The 25,458-nt window shown below is 40.3% G+C and overlaps 1 protein-coding gene across 1 annotated transcript; it reads right to left on the bottom strand.

Moving 5' to 3' along the window:
- Positions 1-780: 780 nt before the first annotated feature.
- sez6l2 (seizure related 6 homolog (mouse)-like 2) lies at positions 781-25,393 on the bottom strand. Its single transcript, XM_049560108.1, has 19 exons — positions 25,254-25,393; positions 24,444-24,524; positions 24,118-24,246; positions 23,790-24,005; positions 15,805-15,941; positions 15,221-15,413; positions 13,339-13,524; positions 13,060-13,243; positions 12,362-12,525; positions 11,544-11,738; positions 9,650-9,788; positions 7,845-8,041; positions 6,467-6,661; positions 6,095-6,289; positions 5,791-5,982; positions 5,487-5,525; positions 2,479-2,596; positions 2,220-2,331; positions 781-2,108 (listed from the first exon to the last, which is right to left on the bottom strand). Exons 2-19 carry the CDS (start codon positions 24,499-24,501, stop codon positions 2,079-2,081), a joined length of 2,679 nt encoding a protein of 892 aa, XP_049416065.1. The 5' UTR covers positions 24,502-24,524; positions 25,254-25,393; the 3' UTR covers positions 781-2,078.
- Between the last annotated feature and the right edge of the window lie 65 nt (positions 25,394-25,458).

The following is a 25,458-nucleotide window of genomic DNA, read 5'->3' as shown; positions in this document are numbered from 1 at the left end:
GATTTTAATCACCTAAAAATATGAGCCACTATATTTTGTTACTCCCACATAGGGAATGGGTCTTCATCCGTGGAGTTTTCCACCTTGTTTCACTGCCGTTTCTACTCATGCTGGCACTCACACACCACTGATGTTACTGACTGTTCACATCCCATTGATTTCTTTTGTAAATAACATTATTTAATAAATTTCATTTTTGACCTCTACCCTTTTGTGTTTTCTCTATCCATACTGCATTGGCTGCAGTAGTTAGCAGCCCCTCGACAATGAGCAGCATCAGAAACACACTGATTTGTAACATGAAAGTGTTTTTTTCAGTGTTTTTACCAGTTTCAATCACTTGGTTCATTTGCTCTGCAAAGGATGAGACCTCTGTGAATAATTCAGCTCCCGGTAGAAACACATCTAGATCTTCAGTTAGCAGAGAAAAAAGGTGAGCACACATTAGTAGGTGCTAGGCGATGAGCACCTACTAATCGTCGAAAAAAAACCCCCAGATTTTTAATGTGAAACTGCTTTCAGTGTTTTTACTGGTTTTAATCACATAGTCTTTGTTTTGGAGAGGAAGAGACCTCTGCAGGATAATCCTGCTCACAAAAAAACCTCCTGAACAATAAACATAGAAGGAATTCTAACTAGGAGAAGTTTCAACTGGTTGCAATCGACAATCCCCTCAGCTAGATGCCACTAAATCCCCCTAAATCTTACAGGCTGCACCTTTAATACATGTTTTGTATATACACCAATTTATTTGGAAAAATAAAAGATCACATCTACAAGTTTTACACCATTCAACAGAGACTTTATTTCCAGTTCAGCAAATAATTTACTGCCTTCAAAAGAGTGTATTCATATATGAAGCAAAGAAATGCTACTGATGATAAGAGAAGAATTAAGTCTACAAAGCAACAGTCTCCAAGATCCTTCATTTGGCACAGCGAATGAGATCACATTCACTGTTCAAACACTCAGTTGTAAATAAATACATAATGCATCACAGCAAGCAGCCAAGTTTGTAGTTTTTCATCAACATAGTGCATACAACATCAAATCTGATAACAATGATAACTGTCAATAACTATAATGATGATGGCAAGATTGAGCAGAAGCAATATAATTTACAATCAGTGCATGCTCTAAGCATAATGACATTCATGTCCTCACCTTTTCCTTATATGTCGTGTGACACTGGGTGACGATGCACTCCAGAAACAGCGAAGAATAAAATAAACACTGCCTTTGTAAACAGTATTGCAACAACAGATGAAACACTTAGGGACATTAAATTATTTAACATTATATTTTGGCACTGAATTTTCATTACATATATAATGAAAATATATAACCTCCCGCCACCATGTATAAGTGTATATAGTATGAGGCTTATATATATAATTTTTTTTATATATATATCAACCTCAGTCAATATTAAGTCAGATATTTACATTCAATTTGTGTGTGTGTATGTGTGTGTTACACAGAGAAAGACAGTGAGGAAGAGAGAAAAATGACTGTTGATCTCAAACTTCTTCTCATGATCAAAATTAAAGTATTCTTCCCTTTTACTGTAACACTTTGTAAAATGTAACATGAGCAACTCTAAAAATGAAAGAAAAACATTCAGCGTGTACTCTATGCTCATGACTGCAACTTTTAGCAGTTACAAGTGAAGTATTGCCAACCTCTCTAATGTTTTGGCCTCGTAATAATTTTAACTTAATAAATAAACCAATTTACCTTTGCCCTTTTTACCTCTCCTGTTCTTTTGCCTCTATCACTGATATTTCTTTGTTAATTATCAATTTCTTACCCTTCATAAGGCACCAGTCCTAATGATACAGAAAGTTGGACCGTGAAGTAGGACCCACATTTGGCATACCACCGTATCAGTGCAACAAATCAAAAATGAAGCGCTTCCACAAATTGATAAACCAGAGATACTATGATGGCAAAACATAAAGATAATCTGAAATAAATGATAAAAGGGGAGTGAGGCCTTATAATACTAAGGAATTTTTCTTCCAAAACATTTTGAATCTTTCTGCGTTTTTTAAATTCTCACCAAAAGATTTTCTCCTTTAAATGGACACTTCATACTCCCGTGTATCCTGAGGGCAAAGAAATCAACCAGTAAAAATAGTTTAAAAAACTTAAGTTTAGATATAAAGATACATATAAAATACTCTAAAGTTTAGTAATAAAAACAGCCGAATACTCACCCCTGCCTCATAAAGAGGGTTGTTGAAATCGGACTCAACTGTAATGGGACTGTAGGAGTGTGTGTGAGAGAGAGACTTCCAGAAGAGCGGCTTCCATTCTAGTCTGCAGATGCTGTGAGTGAGAAAATAAAATGACACATGACCACACGAATAAAGGCTAACATTTAAACATTATTGTGAACTGAGGTGAAGAAACGTAAAAGCAGTGTTATGAATCAGTCAAGGATTAAAAGTCACTTTAGCTACTTGCATTACTCACTTTGTATAGTACATGTAGATTCCTCCGATCAGGAGGATGACCAAGATGATTGGCAGGATTATTGCCAAAGCGATGTTCTCACTGAGGATCTGATGAGACGGCTCGAATGATTGAGACACTGTGAAACAGTCACAGAGTTGTCATAAAAAGAAGCTGATGAAGATGTTTTTGTGCTGATTTGATTATTAATCTAAAATAATATCAAACACATTAATATAAGCTGCTAAATCTGGAAAATCTTTACCTTTTTAATACACAAATTAGCACTTACATTTCATTTGCTAGAGCTAAATTGTCTAACATCGACTATATGTTGTTAGACATATATGACGTCATGCCAACAACAGTAATTTGTGGTTAGAAAAATGGCAATTGATTACAATTGTGGAGATATGTGAAACTGGCAAAATTGATTTCAGTCGCCATTTTCAGCCGTAATTGTAGCGTTTAAAGAGATATAGTCAAACACGGTGGTCCGAACTGTTTGGCGTTTCTGATGTGTTTGTTTTATGCACTTTGCTGTTTTGTTATCATATTTGATAAACTAAATCTACCTGGACGGAAGCTAAACAATATACTGCTGTGGATGATTTGAGACGAAACTACCCTGTCCAACTTCTCACACTGCACAAGTCAGTATGCAGTAAACTACATGTAAGTGCAGGCTTAGCAACACAATCATCACTGCACTTCTAAGGCCAAAGGACGTCAGCTAGAACGTCTCTGCAAGAAAACCGGACTCACCATTCATAAGGACATGTATATCAACCATCTCTCCCACTATAAAAACTGCATCTCTCAAGCCAAATCCATCTACTATTCCACTCTGATCAACCACAATGAAGGGGACTCCAAAGCTTTATTCTCCTTACTCAAAAACATCACTCAGCCCCCCTCCTCACTTCCTCCTCACATGTATTCAAATGCTTCCTGCAATAAACTCATTTCCTTTTTCTCTGACAAAATCACAAACATCCATCAGCAACTTCTTCCCGCCATTCCCGCTACCATTCCCTCCTTTCTACCTGCTGTTCCCCCTTCTCAGTCATTCTCAGTATTCACCCTGCCCTCTGTCTCTGAAATTGCTGATCTCATCAAAAAATCCAAAACCTCCACCTGTCAACTGGACCCCCTTCCAACGGCTCTTGTTAAAGCTGCTGCTCCCTCTCTGGCCCCTCTCATCACACACATAACCCACTCTTCCCTCACCACTGGTATTGTCCCCTCACCCCTTAAAACAGCTGCTGTCACTCCCACACTCAAAAAACCTGGTGCCGACCCCAACAACCTCAGTAACCTCCGTCCTATCTCTAATCTTCCTTTTCTTTCCAAAATCCTTGAAAAAACTGTTGCCAATCAACTTCACTCTCATCTGCTCCACAACGATCTATACTGAACAATTTCAATCTGGTTTCCGTCCCTTCACTCCACTGAAACAGCCCTCCTAAAAATAACCAATGATCTCCTCCTTGCTGCTGATTCTGGTCTTTTATCCATACTCATCCTGCTTGATCTGAGTGCGGCCTTTGACACCATCTCCCACACCATCCTCCTGGACAGACTTTGCACTATTGGCATCACCCACACCCCCCTCACCTGGTTTAAATCATACCTCTCTGGCCGCACTCAGTTCATTCAGCTCAAATCATTCACTTGCCACCCCCACCCCGTCACCACAAGGGTGCCCCACGGCTCAGGCCGGGGGCCCCGGCGCTTCATAAGTTACAACCACCCACATGGTCACATCCTCCCTAAGCACAATATACAGTTCCACTGCTACGGATGACACCCAGCTCTACATCTCCTCCAAAGCGGACTCCATCCTCCCACCTTCCTCCCTCACCAACTGTCTCCTTGAAATAAAGTCCTGGTTCACATTCAATTTCCTCAAATTAAACAGTGACAAAACAGAAATGTTAATAATTGGCTCTAAATCCACTCTCAATAAATCCAATAACTTCACCATTCCATTCGACCACTCCTCCATCTCCCCTTCCCCTCAGGTAAAGAGTCTGGGTGTCATCCTCGACAGCACACTCTCCTTCACAGCACACATTAACAACATAACCCGGTCTGCCTACTTCCACCTTGAAACATCAACCGCCTCCGCCTCTCTCACCCCTCACACCACCGCCATTCTGGTTCACAGTTTAGTCACCTCCAGACTTGACTATTGTAATTCCCTTCTGTTTGGCCTCCCCCAGAAAACCCTCCATAAACTTCAACTGGTACAGAATTCAGCAGCTCGCATCATTTCAAGAACACCATCCACTCACCACATCACACCCATCCTGCAGCAGCTCCACTGGCTCCCCATCACATACCGCATTCAATACAAAATCCTACTCCATACATACAGAGCCATCCACAGTCTTGCCCCTCCATACCTCTCTGATCTCATTAATATCTCTGTACCTACCCGTACCCTCCGATCCTCTTCCTCCATCCATCTCTCTGTCCCCTCTGCTCGCCTCGTCACCATGGGGGGCCGAGCATTCAGCCGCTCGGCTCCCCAGTTTTGGAACTCCCTCCCCCCTGACCTCCGCAACACGGACTCCTTACCCCTCTTTAAAACCAGACTGAAAACCCATCTGTTCAAACTCTCATACTCCGTCTGATCCTTGCACTGTCCATTGTATTTTATTGTTTGTTTTTATCCCTGTTTTTATGCACTTCTGTACTTTTGTAAGGTGACCTTGAGTGCCATGAAAGGCGCCCTTAAATAAAATGTATTATTATTATTATTATTATTATTATTATAAATTGCACGATATATTTAGTGAAGTACATTGAAACAGTGTTTGTAAAAGCTGTTGTATCCCCCATGGTGCCAGTGTACAACAATACAACTTGACTTTTGTAACAGTGTTGATCACAGTGTTGTTCATGATACCACCACTAGATGGTGCCAATGTGAGATTTTCAAATCTTACATGTGGCTTTAAATGTCTACGATGACCTATTTGACTTTATGCACATCACAAATGGGAGAAGAGAGAATAAATCACCTTCTAATTTATGATCATCCAAAAGCTCCTCATATGCCACTGTGTCAAATGAAGAAAAGAGACACAGAAGAGAAAAAAAAATATTAGAAAATTACACCTGAAGTCTTAAATGCACCTTCAGGATCTCATTACTATTTTTCCATGCAGGTCTAAAACATTGTTAAAGAGAGCTTATCTTAAAAACTTAACCTCCTTAATTCAAATCTGAACACAGTGAATGTTTCGGGACATTGTCCTTTTCTGTTCCCTGATAGAAAACAGTGGTATGCCTATAAGATAGTTAAGAGACTGTGATAACCTTTACCTTTGCAAAAGGGTGGCGGGCTGTTCCACTGGGAGGGATGGCCAGGAACACAACTGATGATGACCTCACCGATAAGTTCGTACCCTTCATAACAGAAGAAACGCAGAGTTTCTCCTGCCTGGTAGCTGTGCTTGTACAAGGTTTGGTAACCATTGTCAGGGACCCCAGGGTTTGGGCATGGGTCATATTTTACTGTTCAGAGCACAAAACACAGCAACGTATTTGCAGTTAATGTCTAAATTTTCAGTAATAAGCATCATATGCACACAGACATAAATCAGTAGAGTGCAGGAAACAGACTTACAGACACACTTCGGGCTGCGGTCGCTCCATTTGGGGGTGCCGGTGTCTCGTCCGTGGCATGAGATTTGGCTGGGACCTTCCAGCTGATAACCCTGGTTACAAGAGAAACGTACGACTGTTCCAACTGCAAAACCTGCTTCGGGGCGCACAGAGCGCGCTCCGTTTACAACCTCTCCTGGGTCAGGACACTGCTGGACTGTGGGGGACACAGTGGAACACATATATTAGCATTTAACTTGATTCTGACTTCATCAAAAACTGTTCCATACAAAGAACAGAGGTGCAATAGCAGCACAGGTGATGACTGCATTTAATGTTTTTGACAAAAGTTAAAAATCTGGATCTTTTAAATATGTCCCACCACTTGTCTGACCTTTGACACATGTAGGTGGACTGCTGCTCCAGGACAGGTCCCACTGGCAGGTGATGATGTCGGAGCCGCTGATGTCATATCCCGGTTGGCACTGATAGGTCAGCACACTGCCTCTCACAGGGGAGGAGTGGGACGAGCTGATCCACCCAAAGGCAATTTGAGGGAGGGTAGGGCAGGTGTCGTTGGGCTCGACCTCTGCGTAACACGGACAGAGAACAATGAAAGAAATGAAAAGAGGTTGTTCACGATGTCTTTCTCCGCAGGGACACACAACACTTGTCCTGACTTTTATGCTTTGAGCCATAAAACCAGCTACTTAAAGGTTCACCATGTAAGATTTAGGGGGATTTAGCGGCGTCTAGCGGTGAGGACTTCAGATTGCAACCAGCTGAAACTCCTCATGGCTATAATTCCCTCAGTGTTCATTGTTCAGGAGGTTTTTACTGGGAGCCAAATTATCCTCTGCAAAACAAACGCACATGGTGATTTACACTGACAAAAATACTGAATAAAGCAGTTCCACGTTACAAATCAGTGTTTTTCTGATGCTGCTCATTGCCAATAGGCCTCTAACAATAGTGGCCAACACAGAAATGTAAATAGCCCTATCTGGAGCAAGTGTTTGGTTTGTTCGTATTGGGCTACTGTAGAATGTAATATCCCCCTAAATCCTACACACAGGACCTTTAAAGTAATAAGATTTTTATTCAAATAAATGTCTGTCAAGTCATTATCTACTGCTGAATAAGATAACACAAAGAGGATTGAGCCCATTGATAAAAGCATTGCAGTATTTATATATTTGTAGTATTAAGAGCTGGTTGTTGAGGGTGACATGTGCTGAGAAAATGCTGCATTAAGTAACCACAAATGCAAAGTTAAAAGCTTTTCACTGGTGAAACACAAGTTGACTTTTATTAGAAAGGGATCACAGGAAATGCAATGTGTTTTTCAGTGAGCATAGCACTTACTACCGTCGTTCATCAAAAGTGCATCTATAAAACAAGACAACAGTATTGCAGAGAGTGGTGGAACATTAAGGAGCAGCCACAATGATCTGTTAGATGAAAAACTACAGGCGACAGACAGCACACCTCTAACCTAGCGAGGTGACAAACTTCTTTCACTGTCCCCCGCTGTCTGCAGACTCATGTCATGTGCAGCATACAATCAGATAACGGTTGCTCACAGAAGAATGGGAAGAGGCTAATTGTTGTACGACTTCTTCATTAAAATCACAATAGTTTGTTTTGCTGCCCCCAGAACTCTGTGACCTGAATATGAAACCACATTTGCTGTTACCACCACTAACTACAGATGTCACTAAATCAACCACAACAGAAATCTTTGAGACTGCCACTTTAAGGAGTGTACTTACCACGATAATGGATGAGGAATCCCTGACTCAGGATAAAACTGGAATCATCTGGATCGCTCTGAAACTGTATGGTGACTTCTGACCCCCCAGACACAACCTGGAAACGCTCTTTGGACCCCAGGTATTGTCCGATCACATGGGACATGAGATCCCGTCCGTCGAAAACGGTCAGCACGTCAGTGTGGCGGATATTTAAACTTTAAGAAGGAGAGATGAGAATAAAAAAGAGCAATGAGGATTCACCTCAGACAGATTCTGTTTTTTTTTCTTTAAAGACGAACAGTCCACCCACCTGACGCATTTTATTAGTCAGTACACAGTACAGAAAGGAAAGACAGGAGAGGCAAATTATATAAAGCTGCTACATGTTATCCTGTCTTGTTCAGGTGCAATTTACATGTGTACAATCTGTAAATACACATTCATCACAGAAGAAATGTGCTATTAGAGTAAAATAAATCATGAGCTGAAATTGTGTATATGTGGCGCACACAAGTTGAATTTGACAACAGGATGCAGGTTCAATTGAGTTTTGCAATTCATTTGGCAATCAAATGAGTGCTGATCCTATTATTGTATGTACTTTGATTACATTTAATACATGATTAATTAATACAAAGTTAATAATAATAATTTAATACATTACATGTATTAAATAACATTTTTTTAATGATAATTGTTTGGGTTTTTTGCCTTAATTTGATAGGACAGCTTAAGCGTGAATGTAGGAAAAGAGGGGATGACACTGTTCATACGTATACTTACAAAAAGTAATGCACAACAATTCGTATATAACCCACATAATTATAAGCTGGTAATTTGTGTATAATCCATGTAATTAGGAAGGCTGTGATCATGTGACAATGCACTGATGGGATGAAAGAAGGAAGTAGTATGAAGACCAAAAGTCTGTGTAAGGAGGCAGCTTGGGGTGGTGGATAGGTCAAACAATACAGGACTTCCCCCAAGACACTGGCATTCTGAGCCATGTAAAAGTAAGTAAACTACGAGCTATTTTAAGTTATGCTGTCACCATGTTTCTCTTCCTAAACCTAACCTACATACCTTATGTTAAGTATGTAACTTTACGTTAAGTATGTGACATCATTTGTGGGTTGCTAATTTGTTAGATATCATATAAACCATTACATGAGGATACACTGAATTGATTAATCAACAATTACCAACTGGAAGATGTTCAAATCAGGGAATGACCCCTGAAGTTTGGTCAAAATTATGTGATATACATTACCATTTTGAACTCTTACAGCCTCTCGCACTCAAACATTTACTAAGAATTTGCAGAATTTGGGTGTAAAATCTGTGAGATATTTTGTCTGACTGTGGATGGCGTTACAAATAATACAAGATGTTACATAATGTAGTATTGAACCATGTTCTCCTGTGAATAAAAAGTCAGTCTGATTGCCAGCCTAGATTTAGCTTTCCAGTGGTTTGATTCAGTGAATAAAATACAAAGTTGGTATCTAGGTCATTAAAAAAGTACATGCATGTAATAACCATCCTCCTCACTATGGCACCTCGTGGGCTCGGTGAAACTATGAACTCAGCAAATAAGAAAATTAGAAGCAACGTCCGTGAAGTGAAGGAATTATGTTGCTATATTTGGGCACTGCATTTTTGCTAATTTCTTTATGACATAAGCAAGACAGTATGCAATTATTCAATTTGCTGACACATACAAACACACACACACACACACACACACACACACACACACACACACACACACACACACACACACACACAAATATGGCTGGTTACTTTTTAACAGCATAACTTACATCTGGACATCCAGTTCAATACGTTTCTCCTCATTGCCATGGATCTGCCATACGCAGTCTAGCCCCTTGGAGTAGCTCTGGGGCCAATCAGGAGACAGGATGGTGCCCGACGGCTCGGTCAACTCCCCTCCACACAGAGCTTGCAGGGCAGAAGAGAGAAAAGAAGACAAAGTGAAGTGAGGATGTGGACTGGGAGACAGAGAGAACGATGAAAGGGATGATGAAATAACAGCAGAGGCTGGAAAAAGAAAAGCAACTGGAGAAAAATGAATTATAAATGGAGGGAGAAAATAAAGACAGTAAAACAATCAAGGAGAGATGATAAAGATTTCAGAGGGCAGAGACGGGCTGAGAATATGGCATCATAAGCAGCAGCTTCCTTAAAACTTTCATTAGTTACCCATCCGTGCTGTTTCCATGGCATCATTAAAAACCGTTACCTTATCTGCAGCCTGCTTGTTGAATATTATTCTGCAGCTATATTTCAATCACAGAATATGAACATAAAAGTCTATGGCACTCATTTTGACACTCATTACCTCACATTAACCACAGCAACCTGTCCTCGTAGGGATACAGTACAAACAGCTAGGAAAGTGTGTCAGTAGGGAGATGACAACTGCAGTGATAGGAGCACTTCTATTTCCATGCAAACCCTTTACCCTGTGAGAACACATTCAGATTGATTGTGTTTGGAGGATGCTTCTGACTTCACATACAATGCCGGGACTTGCTCTCATATGAAGCACCCCCTATTAAAACTGAGGCATGCAACTGTGAAGCACACAAACACATGTGGGCATTGGATGTAGAATAAATCCACGATTCTTCAAAGCCAAATGTGATGGAATAAAACAGTGCATTATACATGCACTTGCTTGGGAACATTTTAACAACAACATTTATCAAAATGTATTTCTGTGAGAGCATACCAGGCAAATATGAGCAGAATAAACACAAGCGCTCCCAACCACCAGCTGAGCCCTCATTTTTTGAAGCAGTTTCCATTCTGAGAACGACAGTCCTCTGCCATACATGGATGCTCAGGACAACGACGAAAACTCTGACCTCTTCACTATGCATAGTACTAAAGTAACCAATATCCCACCATCCACCTTCCTGCACTTCACTGTCTATGAATCTACAAGCAAAAATACTACACAGCATATGGCTTTCAGAATATCTTTCGCTTGGCTGAAACTATAGCACCTGTGTTTTCAGCCAGTCCCTGACCCGGTGCAACGTCTCTGCCAGTTTTAAATCTGTCACAGTCTCTCTGTTGCTCTCACTTTTCACAGCATGCCAGCAGATCAGCAGATGACACAGTCAGCGTGGCTGTAGCCTTCAAGCTACAACATCTTGAGGCTTCAGGCACCCATCTCAACACAGTACAGTTTGAATATTAATGAATCAAATGACTTTCTCACTTCATGCAAAAACTTACAAAACTCCATGTGTTTTGGAAATTAGTACTACTAAGTTTGGATATCAGAGGGTTCGGTTAAATTAAGAAAATGAAGCCCAGAAACAACAGAAGGAAGGATAAGGAATAATGAAGGTTGTGATTATGATTAGAAAAATAAAAAACAATTTGATTTCCCAAACTGCTGGCATGAGAATTGACATCATAAGCGTTAATTTTGGCAATGAAGCAGGGGACACATCTCCTTCGTTGTATAGAAACTTACAGAGAAAAACTTACAGAAAAAAATCACCATATTGCAGGAAAGCAAGTGTTTCACACTCAAAATTTTCCAGCAGAAGGCCACCAATTCCCTCATTTCATAGGTGCACCCCTTGTCCTCCTTCAGACATTAAGATGAAACCTACACCATTGGCTGACACAGTGGATTCACTTTTTGAAATACAACCAAAGCCCAATCCATAATCTTACCTCTGCACACAGGCTCACTGTCATTCCAGTGGGGATTGCTGGGGTCGACACACTCAATCGTCCCCGAACCTTGCTCCATGACAAAGCCTGGAGAGCAGGTGAATGCAACAGTGGTGCCCAGCTGATATGTGATGTCGCTGCTGCTGAAATTTCCATGAGGCATGTAGGGCTCCCAGCAGTGTTCATCATCAAAAGCTAAAAATTAAAAGGACAAATGAAGTGTACTGATCAGAAAAAAGTATTTCCCTATTTCCTTTTTTTTGTATTCTAGTCTTGACGAAATTAAGCAACCATACCCATTTTAATTGAGGAGGGAGCAGTGTCACTTTTCACTTGGGATGACCCAGAATCTCAAACCCTCTTGGCTAGAAAGAGCCCAGGTGTAAGGCACTAAAAGCTTAAGCAGTGAGTATCTCCGAAGCCTTAAATAAATCCCACTGAAGCGTGGGCAGACTGTAAGCACTTATGTGGCTCATGATGGCCCTCTTAAACACGACGACAAATTAATGAGAAGAAAGCCTTGGTTTTTCTAGACAGCCCATTAAAACCCAATTCCCACTTCAAATATAACATGAAAACTATTAATTATCCATCGAAATTATTTATAACTTATCAAGATTAGAAAGGTCAAGCTTTCAAGAGTTTTTTGAACAGGTTGGATTCCGATATGGAAGCAAAGCAATGTAATGCTGTGGATGAGGGTCAGCAACAAAATGTATTTTAGCCATCGAAAAAAATCATGACACATTGCCTTTGTGTTTTGCTGAATGTGGAAAAGACCTCGTGTGAAGCTGAGCATCCAAAGTCTCTCGGCTCACCCTCGTATCGCAATGCCAGCAGCAGAGGGATGGAGGAAGAATCAGCTGTGAGCTCCAGGTACAGTGTAGAGCTCTCACTCAGCAACCCACGCTCTGGGACATCATCCAGGTCTGAGTCAAAGAGCGGTGGAGACAGGGAACTGTTTCCACTGCGCACAATTAACCTGAGAGGAATAAACCACAAAGATCTAAGCTTGAGAAGAGAGAAACTTGTTCAGATCAGTGTCTGAATGTGCATGGATAGCAGATTGAAGGTTATCAACATCAACAAGTCCGGTGTCACATGTGACACGTAGAACAATAAATGTTGAACAATAAAAACCAAACCTCGAAAATGTTGTTTTCATTCAGTTAGAAGCTGAAGAGGTTTGTTTTTTCCGTTTTTCTTTTTTAGATATGAGATGAACAGTTTTCTTTCTGCATTATTTATGATAACATAACCTATAATGTTTTCTTATATTTAAATGATGAAAGAAATTGCTGAGTGGTGTTGTGTGAGAAGTACAAAAAAACACAGAGTGGCAGTCTACCTAGCTTACTCGGAGAGGGTCTAGGCTAAAACACACTAACAATTTGCATTATGGCTGCACTAATCTTACTTTAAGAAGAACATAGATATGTGGAGAGATACTAGAACAAAATTTATAAACCTATTTTTGTTGATTCTGTGATACACAAATTAGTGGAAACAAACTTACTTATCATCATCTTCATCCAGAGCAATTCTCTCAAAGTGTAGGTGGAGTCTGTGTCCCTCTTTGGCTTCAATCAACCAGTGGCAGCTCAGGTTATTTCCATTACTGTGGTTGCTGACAGATGGAGGAGGTGGAGACAGTATCCGTCCCACTGTTGCATTACGAATCCACCCTCCACAAGACACAGCTGAGGAAAGATGATACTCCACTTATTATATTCCAAAATCACCCACCTTAGCAATCATGCTGTAACCAAAGACTAGACAGCATGAGTTTACTGACCGACACATTGTGGCTCAGGAGTGCTCCAGTGTGGTTGTGTTGTGTTGACACAAGTGGCCACCTCATGGCCACGAACCTGGAAACCTGGATCACAGTGGAAGTGTGCTTGACCTCCAGGATGGATGTCTGTCACTGTGACTCCGCCGCCCTCAGGAGACTGAGGGAACGGGCAGGACAGCAGAAAGGCTGTGGATGTTGATAAATCAGGAAGGAAATTAAATCTATTTTGTAAACAGGAAGATTAATAAATGAAAAAAAGCAAGATTTTTACATAGATCTAAGTGTGTGGATGCTTTTTTCAGTAATATTGATAGTGTTATAGCTCGTGAGTGGTGTGTTTTTTTTAGTAGAAGTAGAAGATCAAAAAAAATGTTTAAAAGGTTAAAAAAAATTACTTTTTTCTGTCACATTTTCAATATATTCTAATCTGTTATACACTCCGTGTGCACACAACATAAACATCTGACACACCACGATTTCTTTCCACATTCTATGAAACAATCAGTTGGATGGTGATCGTTAATCTGTAGGTCTGTGTAATGCTGTCATCCTGTCTTTCCCTCCACCTCCCACACTACCATGGTAGTCCCAGGTGAACAGTCTTCCTGTCTCTTCACCAGTATCATCATGGGTACGCCTGTCACGATAACTAATTTTGGTGGATACTACATTGCCCCAGAAATAATTGCGATAAACGATATAATCTATACAATTGTCATTTTAAGGCCATTTCATTCCACTGATACACCCTTTCAAAGAGCAACAAACTTTTAATTCTTGAGAATATTCACACATTGAAACTGTAATGTGAAAAAATATCCTAAATAAATAAAAAAATAAATAAAATAACTGTCTCAGCATTTTTCTCTGCTCATTCAACTTAAGCACTCTGTGAAATTGCTTTGGGGCTGCATCCAAGTTTTATAATGGTAGGGAAAATCGTGCTATTTATTCTGGCATCATGTTGGCTAAATGTTTGGTGACATTCTTACTTGAGCAAACATGCATGTAAACACAAGGGTAATACTGTATGTTATATGAACATGCATTCATTTATTTTCCGTAACTGCTTATCATAGTGCAGGGTCATAAAGGGGGCTGGAGCCTATCCCAGCTGACAGTGGGCAAGAGGCAGGGTACACCCTGGAAGGCCACCAGACTATCACAGGGCTGACACATAGAGACAGACAACCATTCACACTCACTTTCACACCTACGGGCAATTTAGAGTCACCTAACCTGCGTGTATTTGGATTGTGGGAGGAAGCCAGAGAATCCAGAGAAAACCCACAATGACACTCACACAGAAGGGCCCCAGCCGGCCGGTAGATTTGAACCCGGAACCCTCATTCTGTGAGGTGACAGTGCCAACCACTCCACCATGCCACATTACATGGAAGTAACCTCGAAATTTTTTGCTGACCTATCATGACAGGCCCAATCATGGGTTCTTGTTTCATGAGTCCAATCAACAAAACCTCTTCCTGCTGCTTTCTTAATTCCTAATAAATGTTATAAATTTCTAATCTTTTTCTCTCCATTGAACTTAACCCACATTGTAGAGCTCAGTGCTGCTTGGCTAAACAAAAGAGGGCTCAGAGAACACACTGAAGACTGTGCAGCTCAGAATTTTCACCAAGAAACTTTTAAAATGAAAGAGTTGAAACATGTAATGAGAAGTGCTGAGGTGGTCTGATTCTTCACTATTGCTCCCTCATCTACCATGCCTGTATGCTTCGAAATATGCAGGCATGCAAGTTTTAATTCCACATTAAAACTTCTTCATGCATGCAGGAAAATGAAAATCAGTTATATTATCTTACTGTTGAAGAATAAAATATATCTAAAGTTATAAAAATTGAAACCCAAAGGTTTAATTTACCTTGATAGTGGAGGCTGAACACACCATGGTTGCTCTGTCGCAGACTGCGATAGTGTATGTACACCTGATTGGTTGTACTGCGAATCACCTGACCCTCTCTCATCAGGGTCTCGTTGGCTAACAGCTCTGGTCCCAAACCTCCATAGCCCATGATCGTCAGAGACTCTTTCTTGGAAAGGTTAACCTTTCTCACCTAAAGGGAAAAAGGAGGAAGTGATGTCATGCAACTGGTGCTGGCAGCTGTCTTTTATAAATAAACTTGTCCAATAACAAGTGAAGTAATCACTAAGTCACTGACACTGATCCTGAGCCTTACCCAACTCATGACATACCTAATATACCTGTCATATTGCATCTTTGGGATGAACAAATGAAAAACATTAGAAGATGCGCTTTGTGAATGGTCTTAATTTAATTTAATAATGAGAGGCACTGCATTTGTTTTTTTGGCTACATTAAGTCTACATATTCAGTTCAAAGACACAATTAAAACAAACTATTTTACAGTGGAAAAATGTCTTTGAAAAAATTTAATATTTGACAAGATGAATGTTTGTGGATTCATCAGAGATAAGGCTCATTACCTGAATTTCCACACCATAACCTGCATACACAGTAATGCTGTAGGTGCATTCCAGAGGAGAAAATGATGAGGATGATGACGCAGGATCTGGTGACTCGACAACATCCTCCACTGCTGACAAAGTCGCATTGCATTGTACTGTGAAGAGATGGAAAAGTAAAAATGCAAGTTGGGAAATACATCTAATGCTTTTGAAATTCACTTCATACAGAAAAGCTTCCGCAAGTTACGTATGGGTTTTTATAGCAACAACATGACTTAAATAGTTTCACCTAGTGTAGTTTAAGAAGTTTGCTTCTCTGCAGTTTCTGAGCAAAGAGAGATAAATAGCTGTTTTTATCAGCTGATACTTTCACAGCCAGTGAAGTTGCACTGTGCAAAAGCAAGTCAACATGCATGCAGCCCAGTGCACATGGGAGACATTAAACCAGCTCTTCTCATCCCTTTAAAAGCTGTGTCCTCCCCACTACAGCATACTGACAGGTTCGCAACTTCTCCAATAGGCTATGCTATACTATTAATAATCTCTTTTGTTGGTTGCAATTATTAAAATTGTATTAACTTTTATTTGGCTACATTTCATAGCACAAATTTCCGCTTCTACAGTTTATCTTTTGCCACTTAAGAAACATCTCTGCAGGCAATTTAATGACACAGACAGAAGCAGATGAGGCATTTTGCTGTTGCATCCCAGTAACCTTATGTTTTTTGGATGAGGATTGGTGGGAGCGATTGCTGCTGTGAGTATTCAGTGATGTGAAGATGAGAGAGAAGTTACAATGTCTTTTACTGAACTGTGTGAACTGTGTCCACTGATTCTCGAAGATGCCTCCTACACTCCTGATCGTCTACACTGCACAAACTGAGAAATTATTAAAATTTCTAGTTACCGAGTAAATGTTGCATATGCAGCAGCACAAAGGGAAAGCAGTACCTGGTGCTGGTTGCTCACAATTTATTCAAGGTTCTGCATTAATTGAGGCCTGTGCTGGGATTACATGATTACTCAAATTAGAGGGTGCAGGTGGGAAATACCTCTCTTGCTGCTGTCAGATGTGTAGCAGTGCTGTCGTGATTTAGTAAACTGAAAGGAAGACCTTGATCCTGCAAGCAATTGTGTCTGGCTGATGCTGACAAGAATTATAACCATACAGGTCAGACTCTGCCTGGCTGACTGGAATTAAAACGGTATTTCTGGTGTGCGAACAAATGTGCTCACTGGCTGAGGAATGTATAAAACAGATTGTATGAGTTTTTTTAAAGCTGATTTTTGACAGGTCTTCTTGGGTTTGCATCCTTCAATGTTAACGACAAAAAACAAAAAACACAACCCATGCTAGTAAACTCTTTCAAGTAGGTCAGTGTTGAGAGATGCAAATCATACTCATCCTTGACACCAAAATAGCTGTGCACTGCTGGATAGCCAGTGACACCCACCCCCACTGTGCAAATCATCAAAGTACCAAAAGGATAAAGGGAAACATCACTGAGCTCCACAAAAATCTCCCAGTGCAGTGAATCTTGAAGCCTTTGTGGTAAGCATATGCTGAAAATATGTACATAAAGCTACAATGAAGACAATATTTCTGTTATCCTGCTTTAAACCTTTTCAAATTTCATGAATGTGGCAGCAAATGATGATTGCATCATTATTGTAGTTTCGATTGGGGCTTGAATGGGAAGAGAAAATGTTACCAGTACTGTAATCTAGCAACTAAATGTATGCATTGTTGATAAGACATGTTTTTCTTGGGTTTATTGGTGTTTAGATGACCAGCAATGCCTATTATAATGACACAGACACATTTCTCTGTTGAGAGAAATAGCAAACATGTCTGAATGCTGAGGCCATTTTGATGCCAAATGCCAAAGTGAGTTGGCTGCACCACACCCACCCTAGACTGGTCCCCCCTGGCCACTACAGTCTATCCATGTGAGTGCCACGACCACTCTCATACAATCACTGCCCTCCTTCATGAAAATAATCAAAAATTATTAGAAGCATCTGTGTGGTGTCTTTAAAATTGAGAAGTCTTGTTTCCAGGAAATGTTTTGTTCCTTATAATCAATGTACTCCATCACATTAAAAGTGTATACTTGTCCTTTTAAGGAATATTACAACTACCTTATCTGAAGAACAATGGATTACTTCACACATTTATATATGGATACATACAGATTAGTCTATGCACATGAGATAATTAACATTAAATGTAAAATGGGAAGCCAAAGTATATCAATATGCAATTCTTTAAAGGTACAGTTGGTAACTTCTATGAAAACAAGTTGTCATATTTGCTGAAACCGTCACTACATTCTGAAATATGTTCAAATATTTTTTCAGAAACATATCTGACCATAATGTTTTGCTGTAAAATGAGGAAATTGGTCTGGCTGGTGGGTGGTGCTTGGTACTCCAGTTTAATGGTATCCAACATGGTGGCAACTTTCTCATTTTATAGCAAAACAGACTCACATGCAGTAAGGTCATTAGATATCTCCACGATTAAATGCAAATTCAGCCATCCCTGTGAATTCTGTGTGACCTTGCAATTTTGTCCAGTCACTGCAATATTACTGCAAATTTGACTATTTAAAAAGGGTAAAATCTAATTTCATCTTAGACATCGTTAATTGCTAGCATCACGTGGCAAATGTTACCCAACAGTTACTGACAGAGTTGTGCCATTTCGGTGTTGGCGTAAGATTAACAGCTCAGTGTCGGATGTTAACTGCTGCTGCGGGGCTTCTGCCTAAGTGACAAAATGTATTGAGCAGTGATGTGCTGGATTAGCTCATGCTATCTGGGCAGAGAGAGCAGGAGGAGAGCCTCTCACAGTGACGGTCCTTCAGTGCTGCGTCGAATCGCACCAACAGCTGATGGGTTGTTGACCCACCAACCCCGCTACCACCACAAATAGATTCTGATTCTGTTGGAAACACCGAATGCTCATAATTATATGCTCAGAATCTGAGACGGCATCACAACTATTTTTTGTAGTTTTCACTTGCCCCCACAATTTAATTGCCAATGAATGCCCATAAACATCACAATGCTCACTGCAATTTTTTAGAAAAATTGCCGTAAAATCAGGCATGTCAGGCTGCAACACTCACAGAAACAGCCTGCGAAATCCTGAAGGGACTGATTAGACATACTACAAGGCTATAAAGTCAGCACAGGAGTATATTTTTTCACAAATTATCCGTCTAATTTAGTGCAGTGTGAATATAGTGACAATATGGAAAAGTTATTTCCATTTAAGTTATCGACTATAGCTTTAACCCTCATATTGACATAGTTTTCAACTAGCCTATATACTACAACAGCATGATAAAATCAGTCTTTAATAATGAATATTGCAGAGTGAAGCTCTAAGCCAGTGTCTACTGCAAGTCTACATATTGTCCAGAATATCCACATATTATTTGTGTGAGGCTAATTTATAGTATATTTTCTGTCACAATAACTACCAGCCATAGTATAGCCTAATCATTTTATCTAAGACAAGGGGCAAGGAGCAGCACATTCCTGCCTCATCTTTGGCTTGTGGGACAAAGAAAACATAATCTGATCCTGATAATAACAATCTGGTTTATCATCACTAAGCGGTAGTTGTTAGTAACAGTACACCAATTAAACCGGGTAAAAATGAAAAGTAACTCCTACCAGTGAGTACTGGCTGAGTTGAAGCATCGCCTTGGGTGAAGCTGTAGTGTATCGGATTGCCCCGCATTAAATTATTTTATTGGCTGCATGACTGAAACTGCTGCTATGCTTCGGTAGAATCAAATTATTGACCAGCCATTGTAATACAAATGGCATCTGGAGAGGAAAGGGTTTCACAGTCCATTTCGCTGACAATCAACAGAAACAAACAAAAAAATAACTTATCACTTTTCACTTACATGGCAGATTTTAATAAGTGAAGTATTTTAGCTGACGGTGTTGACTGAGCATGGACACAGGTAGGTGACAATGAAAATTCTGGCTGCTCAGATGCAGCAGCTCTCTATAATTGTCAAACACAGATTTGAGTTTAGCAGATGTGCTTTTGTACTGCAGTATCACATAATTCTTTCATGGCAGATAATATAGAATTAATTGTGTCCCCAACACGTAATGGCATTTAAAAGTTCTTTTCAGAAAAGTTAGAGGCATAGTTTGACATTTTTGGGAAACAAAGCTTATTTGCTTTCTTGCTGAGAGTCGGATGTGATGATTGACAGCTGCCAGTCAGCATTAGCTTGTACTGTAAATGACAGTGTCCACAGATAAAAAAAAGAATCTGACCACCAGGACCTCTGACTAACAGATTATCATGTTTATTTAATACTTTGTACCAAAACCTAAGTGTATGACGAGGGTTATGTGATATTCTAACCTGCTATAGGTTAAAACAGTATGCACGATTTTTAGTGGGTCTGAAACCTTAGTATGAAAACATTATATATCCCACAATGCAATGCGGTAGAGGACAACATTCTTAATAGACAGCGACAGAGACACAGCTGTAATGTCAATTACACTTCCTTTTAAGTGTAGGTACGTAAGAAGTGTACAATTTAACTTTGCTATGCATGTTAAAGTTTAAAAATTATTTTTAAATTAGTGGTAGAGCTAAGTTTGGCACAGGTTACCATGGTTACAAGGTGGCTCTCAGGACGTGACGCAGGGATTACAGCTCAGTGCATCCAAAGAGATACATACTATTGTTTTTGTACACACAGGTATGTTGAACAATAGTACACATATTGTGTATGTAGTGCATAGTACCCGATTGTGGATGCAGTTTATCACATGGCAGGGAACAGTAACTTCCTGGAGTCTCCAGTGGTTGCCCAGTGACTGGACAACTTGTCAAGAAGTAGTCCAGCAGATAACCCGCAGTTTCTTTTCTGTTTTTCAACTTCGATTACATGCAGAATAAAAAACAAGGCACAGTAAGTAAATGAGTGAGATTTAGAGGTGCTGCTGACTGGATTCTGTTATCCTTGGACAGACCCATGCTAACAGTTTCCCTGTTTCCGGTCACTTTGGTAAGCTGAGCTAATGGGCTGCAGCTTCGTATTTCCGTACATACATGAGAGCAATATCAGTGTATCAATATCCCATCACACCCTTGGCAAGTAAGAGAATAAGTCTGCTTCCAAACTGCTAGCAAATCAGATTTGTTTCTCAAATCAGATATTCAAGACATACTGTCCATACTTGGATTTGTGTGTACAGACAGCACCAGCCTGGTTGCTGTGGTAATGACTTGGCGTCAGTAACCACAGAGCTCCAGCGCAGAAACATGAGAAATGACAGCTAACAACAACAATTACTGTTTTGAACACAGAATAACTAATTGAGAAAATGAATAAATAATCTCAGAAAACATCAAGTCACAGATTTATCATAATGGATTCATTTTACAAAGACGCCAAAATAGACACCGCGATTCAAGGTTGGATTATTAACCGCTTCTGAGAGCGATACGTTTGCACCAGATTCCTCACTGGAGCTGCTTGGAAGTTAATGTTAGCTTCTGGGCAAAACTGAATAATTCTCTTTCATGCAGCGTTCCAGAGATCATCAACGTTTGTAATGTTATATTGTACGTGACATCACTGACCCCAGAGTTAACTTCTATAGTGTCCAGTGTGTCAGATTTTTCTCATTAGTCCTGCTGGTGGTGAGACCATAGGGTGAGACAGACTTGTGCAAGCAGCTCAGCTGGAAAAACTGCTTCAGCGATACAGTAATGTAACACAAAAGACACTCTGAAATCCGATTTGCGTGGCCAGAGCATCTGGACTGAGACACATCTGAAGACTCCAATTGGAATTGCATTTCAATCAACTTTCAAATGTGTGTCCAGACTTTGAAAAACTTATCTGGAAACAATCTCGAGATGCCAAAAACCCATTTAGGGCTGGCAGTCTTAGCAATGCCTAACAGTAATTCCCTAAATACCAGACTATTCCTTTAGGGTACGATTGTTTTGTCAATGACTGGTAAACATGTTTGATATATATTCCTCGCTATTTAGAGGGTGTTAATAGGGGTTTGAAATGACAGTTCCGAGTAGAAACACAATAAAAAACAATGGTAAAACTGAGTAAGTAGGTGACAAATACACCGACACTGACACACATACACACACACCTCACTGATCATTCATCTCGCATGACATTTCTCTCTAAATCAGCTGACCCACCTCCTACGTGCTCAATCACATTTCTCTCATTTGTAGCCGTTGCTGTAATGGTGTCTTTTATTTCATGACCAGAATGAGTAACAGCTCTCATCCACCTGCAGTGAGAGCTGCACAGGCACCCCAACCAGAGGAGATGCCGTAATACTGTTTCACTTAAGTCTATTTCTGACAAGGATGCTACTCTGTTCTCCACCACTCCTGATTAGTATTCTGGTCATGATGGCATTGTTGACTGACTGATTTGTCAAATTAATGCTTCTCTCCTTATGATATTAGGACAATAACAGGACTGATATTAGTATTTATGGCCTCACCTGGTTGCTCTTTATTCAGTCAAGAAGTTGTTTTCATGCTCACTGATTACATTTAATTTGTTGTTTGTTGCAATAATAACTAACAGACAAAGCAGATTTTTAGACTTTATTGTTAAGATTCTTATTGATACAGAACTTTTCATGTGACAATGTCAACTAAGAGGACACTAATAGCGAATGAGTCTTGTGACGATAGACCAATCCCAAGATATAAAGATATAAGTCCCCCTTTTATGCTTCATATCTCACTGGTTTCAAAGCATCAAAATCTTTTTGTAAGTCATGTGCTTTTCTTTATCTCCATATATCTTGTAGTCTGTGACTGATATAGATTTTACAAAGGAAATAAATAAAGGATAATGATTTTTATTTGGATTAAAATCATTGGTGCACTTCACAGAAAGCATTATGGGGAAAAGTGCACATTGTAGGTAGCAAAGTTAGTCACTCAAGCTACCATATACAGACCCTGCTCTCTCCAGATTTAACAGGAAAAGGATGATCATCCTGTTTACCTAACCCAGACACCTCCACTGGCCTGTGCTGTATTTTCTGGACACGCCATATGTGCAACTATTTTCCGTGCCAGCTATCCCCACCATCAACTAAGTCAAAGATGCACATATCTATGAAAGACATATAACTGATACTGCACATCTGGCTGCGGTCATCTCACAGCAGTTCAAGCTGGTAAACCAATCTGCTTTCTGGCTTTAGGTTATGGGGGAGCAATGGGGAAGAAGAGGTGGGTTCCCTGACTTCATCTTCTTCAGCATTTAGTGTACACTTCCATTTCTTTGTGTTCCTCTGAACATTTAAAGCATGGATCCTGAAAGAACAAGAATCACATTATTCCTGCAGTAGTAAGACCAGAAACATCAAGAAACATGTCTGTACTTTATATGTTCTCAACTTACTTTTACCGAACATAAATGCTCCAAAGTTAGCTAGTTTTTAGTGAGGGAAGAATCTAAAATCAATACTGAAAACTGAGTATGCTACGACATGTCACTTCATATTATTAGCAGGTAGCTATGTTGACTCCATAGCTATCTTAAAAATGAGCATTAAATTACTAAAGACTGGTTATGTAGCTGTTTTACAATTTTCTAAAAATATATGTAAAGTACATGTACTTTTCCTTTACCAGTAACTGAAATTGTAAGGTAACCTGTTGATGTTTAGTCATTAATATTTTATGAATGTTTCATGTTACCTTGTCTGTCAAGATCCTCTTGTTACTCTTTCTTCAAAGAGACGCAGAGAAGAGAAATGACTAAAGTCACGACGGGCACCATAGTATTTCAGTTGGAATTTGTCGTCACTGCCAGCGCCATCAAAATCTGAGCAGCTCTAGGAGAGCTGAATCATTTACTCAAACATTTCTTTCACATTGCTTTTGCAGAATCAAATCAACTGGCATCAATAAACACAGACTCAGAGGACACAAAGTGTTGGCATGCAGGTACCTGGCATGTGCATCGTGGTTATGGTGGTTGTGGTGATCAGAGTGGTGGTTGTCTCCTCCTCTATGGGCAACGAGGACATGGTATTCCTTGACCCTGTCTGGCCAGCAGCAGAAGAGGAGCTTAAAGCTGTGGTGAGCAGCCCTGGTGATATGACTGTCGCTGTTGACTCAGTCTGCCCAAGTCCAGGCACAGCCTGTGTCGGGTTAGTGGTAGTACCTGCAGAGTCCAGAGGTTCAACTTAATATGTGTCATTTCCAGTGATCATTCACCCATATTGTACTTCAGCTTCATTATGCTTAAAAAGCCATAAAGACCTGTATTAATGTACCTGTGCTTGCAGAAGCCTCTCCTAAGTATTCCTTACTCTGCAGGGCGGCATGGATCAGGTCACCCAGAGGGTAAGAATCTGGGGTTGATGTTGGTGGTGTATCAGGCTCAGGAGTCATAAAGCTCATACCTGAAATAGCCATAACTTATTATTGCTTTGGTATTTGCAAAAGCATAAACCTAAATGGCGGGACATGGAAAGCAAATGCATAGAAGAATATTTTTCCCCCTACATTTGAGACAAGCAAAGTCTGTATTAGTACATGTTTGTGGTGGAACAACAAGGGTGCATGCTCAGAGAACACATACACACATACAGTTAGTTACCTGAAACTAGGTGGATCATGGTGACAGAAAGCATCACAGCAAGGTGTGTGAACCCCATGGCTTTGAATGAAACTGAATGACCTGGGAAGGTTAAAGTGAGCAATTGATTAGCAAACTATAATGACATAGTATAAATAGAACAATTACTGTATCTTGTACTGTAATGTAATTGCCTATTAGAGGCTTACAGTTACTGCAGGAGGCATAGAAATAATCCATGTTCACTGGAGTGCTAATGAATATCACATTACTAGTCACATTATCTAAAACACTCTCCCAATCCAGGTACAGAGCATATGTTTACATCACACAGGCCACAATGACTCGGATTAGATCGTTGTAAAAGCTCAGCACCATCAATTTGGAAAATATCAGTTCATACGATTCAGAAGCGTAAAAGACAATGTAATAAAAGTAAGGAAAAAGGGCCAGGTACACACCGCACACGGTAGGTTAAGTATTCAGGCTTCCCCCTGCATTTTCTCACCCAAATCTGCAATAACATGCCCGAAAATGCGCTATTCCAAAATTCACCAACGGAGCCTACCCTCGCCGCAGGTAGCCTCTAAGCCTTATTCTATTATCAACCTGTTTATGGTAATGTGTCAAAAAGCACCTCCGCTGTAATTCGAGGCGTTTCCTCAGTGAAAATGCCAGCCTGGTGTGTGACAAAATGATGGGGCTAAACGAGGCAGCATCACTCGCACCTCCCCCGGCCCTCTTTGTGCGGAGGACGATTTTTGGCATCAGTCATCACCACTGTGAGACCGACAACCATCTCAGCAACATTGAAAGGTGCCTGCCGCTTACCTTTGTCTTCCAGGCTGCGTCCTCCTGTGTTCTTCTACTTGGACAGTATCCTGTTGCTTTAGGCCCCGAGAACACGGCGGGGTTTGTGCTGGTGAGATGCCCCTAGCTGGTTACCGTGTGGTTGACGCATTCGGCTATGATGTGAGGGCATTTGTGTTGAAGCTCCAGGTGCGCCCTAGCGGTCGCACTCGGTAACTGCAGCGGC

This window comes from Epinephelus fuscoguttatus, linkage group LG19, assembly GCF_011397635.1.
Source record: "Epinephelus fuscoguttatus linkage group LG19, E.fuscoguttatus.final_Chr_v1".
NCBI lineage: Eukaryota > Metazoa > Chordata > Actinopteri > Perciformes > Serranidae > Epinephelus > Epinephelus fuscoguttatus.
The sequence above is the reverse complement of the archived record's forward strand: the minus strand, read 5'-3'. Positions and strand labels throughout refer to the sequence as shown.

Excerpts from the sequence above, each read along its gene's own strand:
- sez6l2 (XM_049560108.1), bottom strand. The coding sequence starts at position 24,501 with ATGGGGTTCACACACCTTGCTGTGATGCTTTCTGTCACCATGATCCAC. Across the intron at positions 5,983-6,094 it reads CCGCAGCCCGAAGTGTGTCT|TAAAATATGACCCATGCCCA; the intron begins GTAAGTCTGTTT and ends TGCTCTGAACAG. Across the intron at positions 2,597-5,486 it reads GGATGATCATAAATTAGAAG|TGTCTCAATCATTCGAGCCG; the intron begins GTGATTTATTCT and ends ACTGTTTCACAG.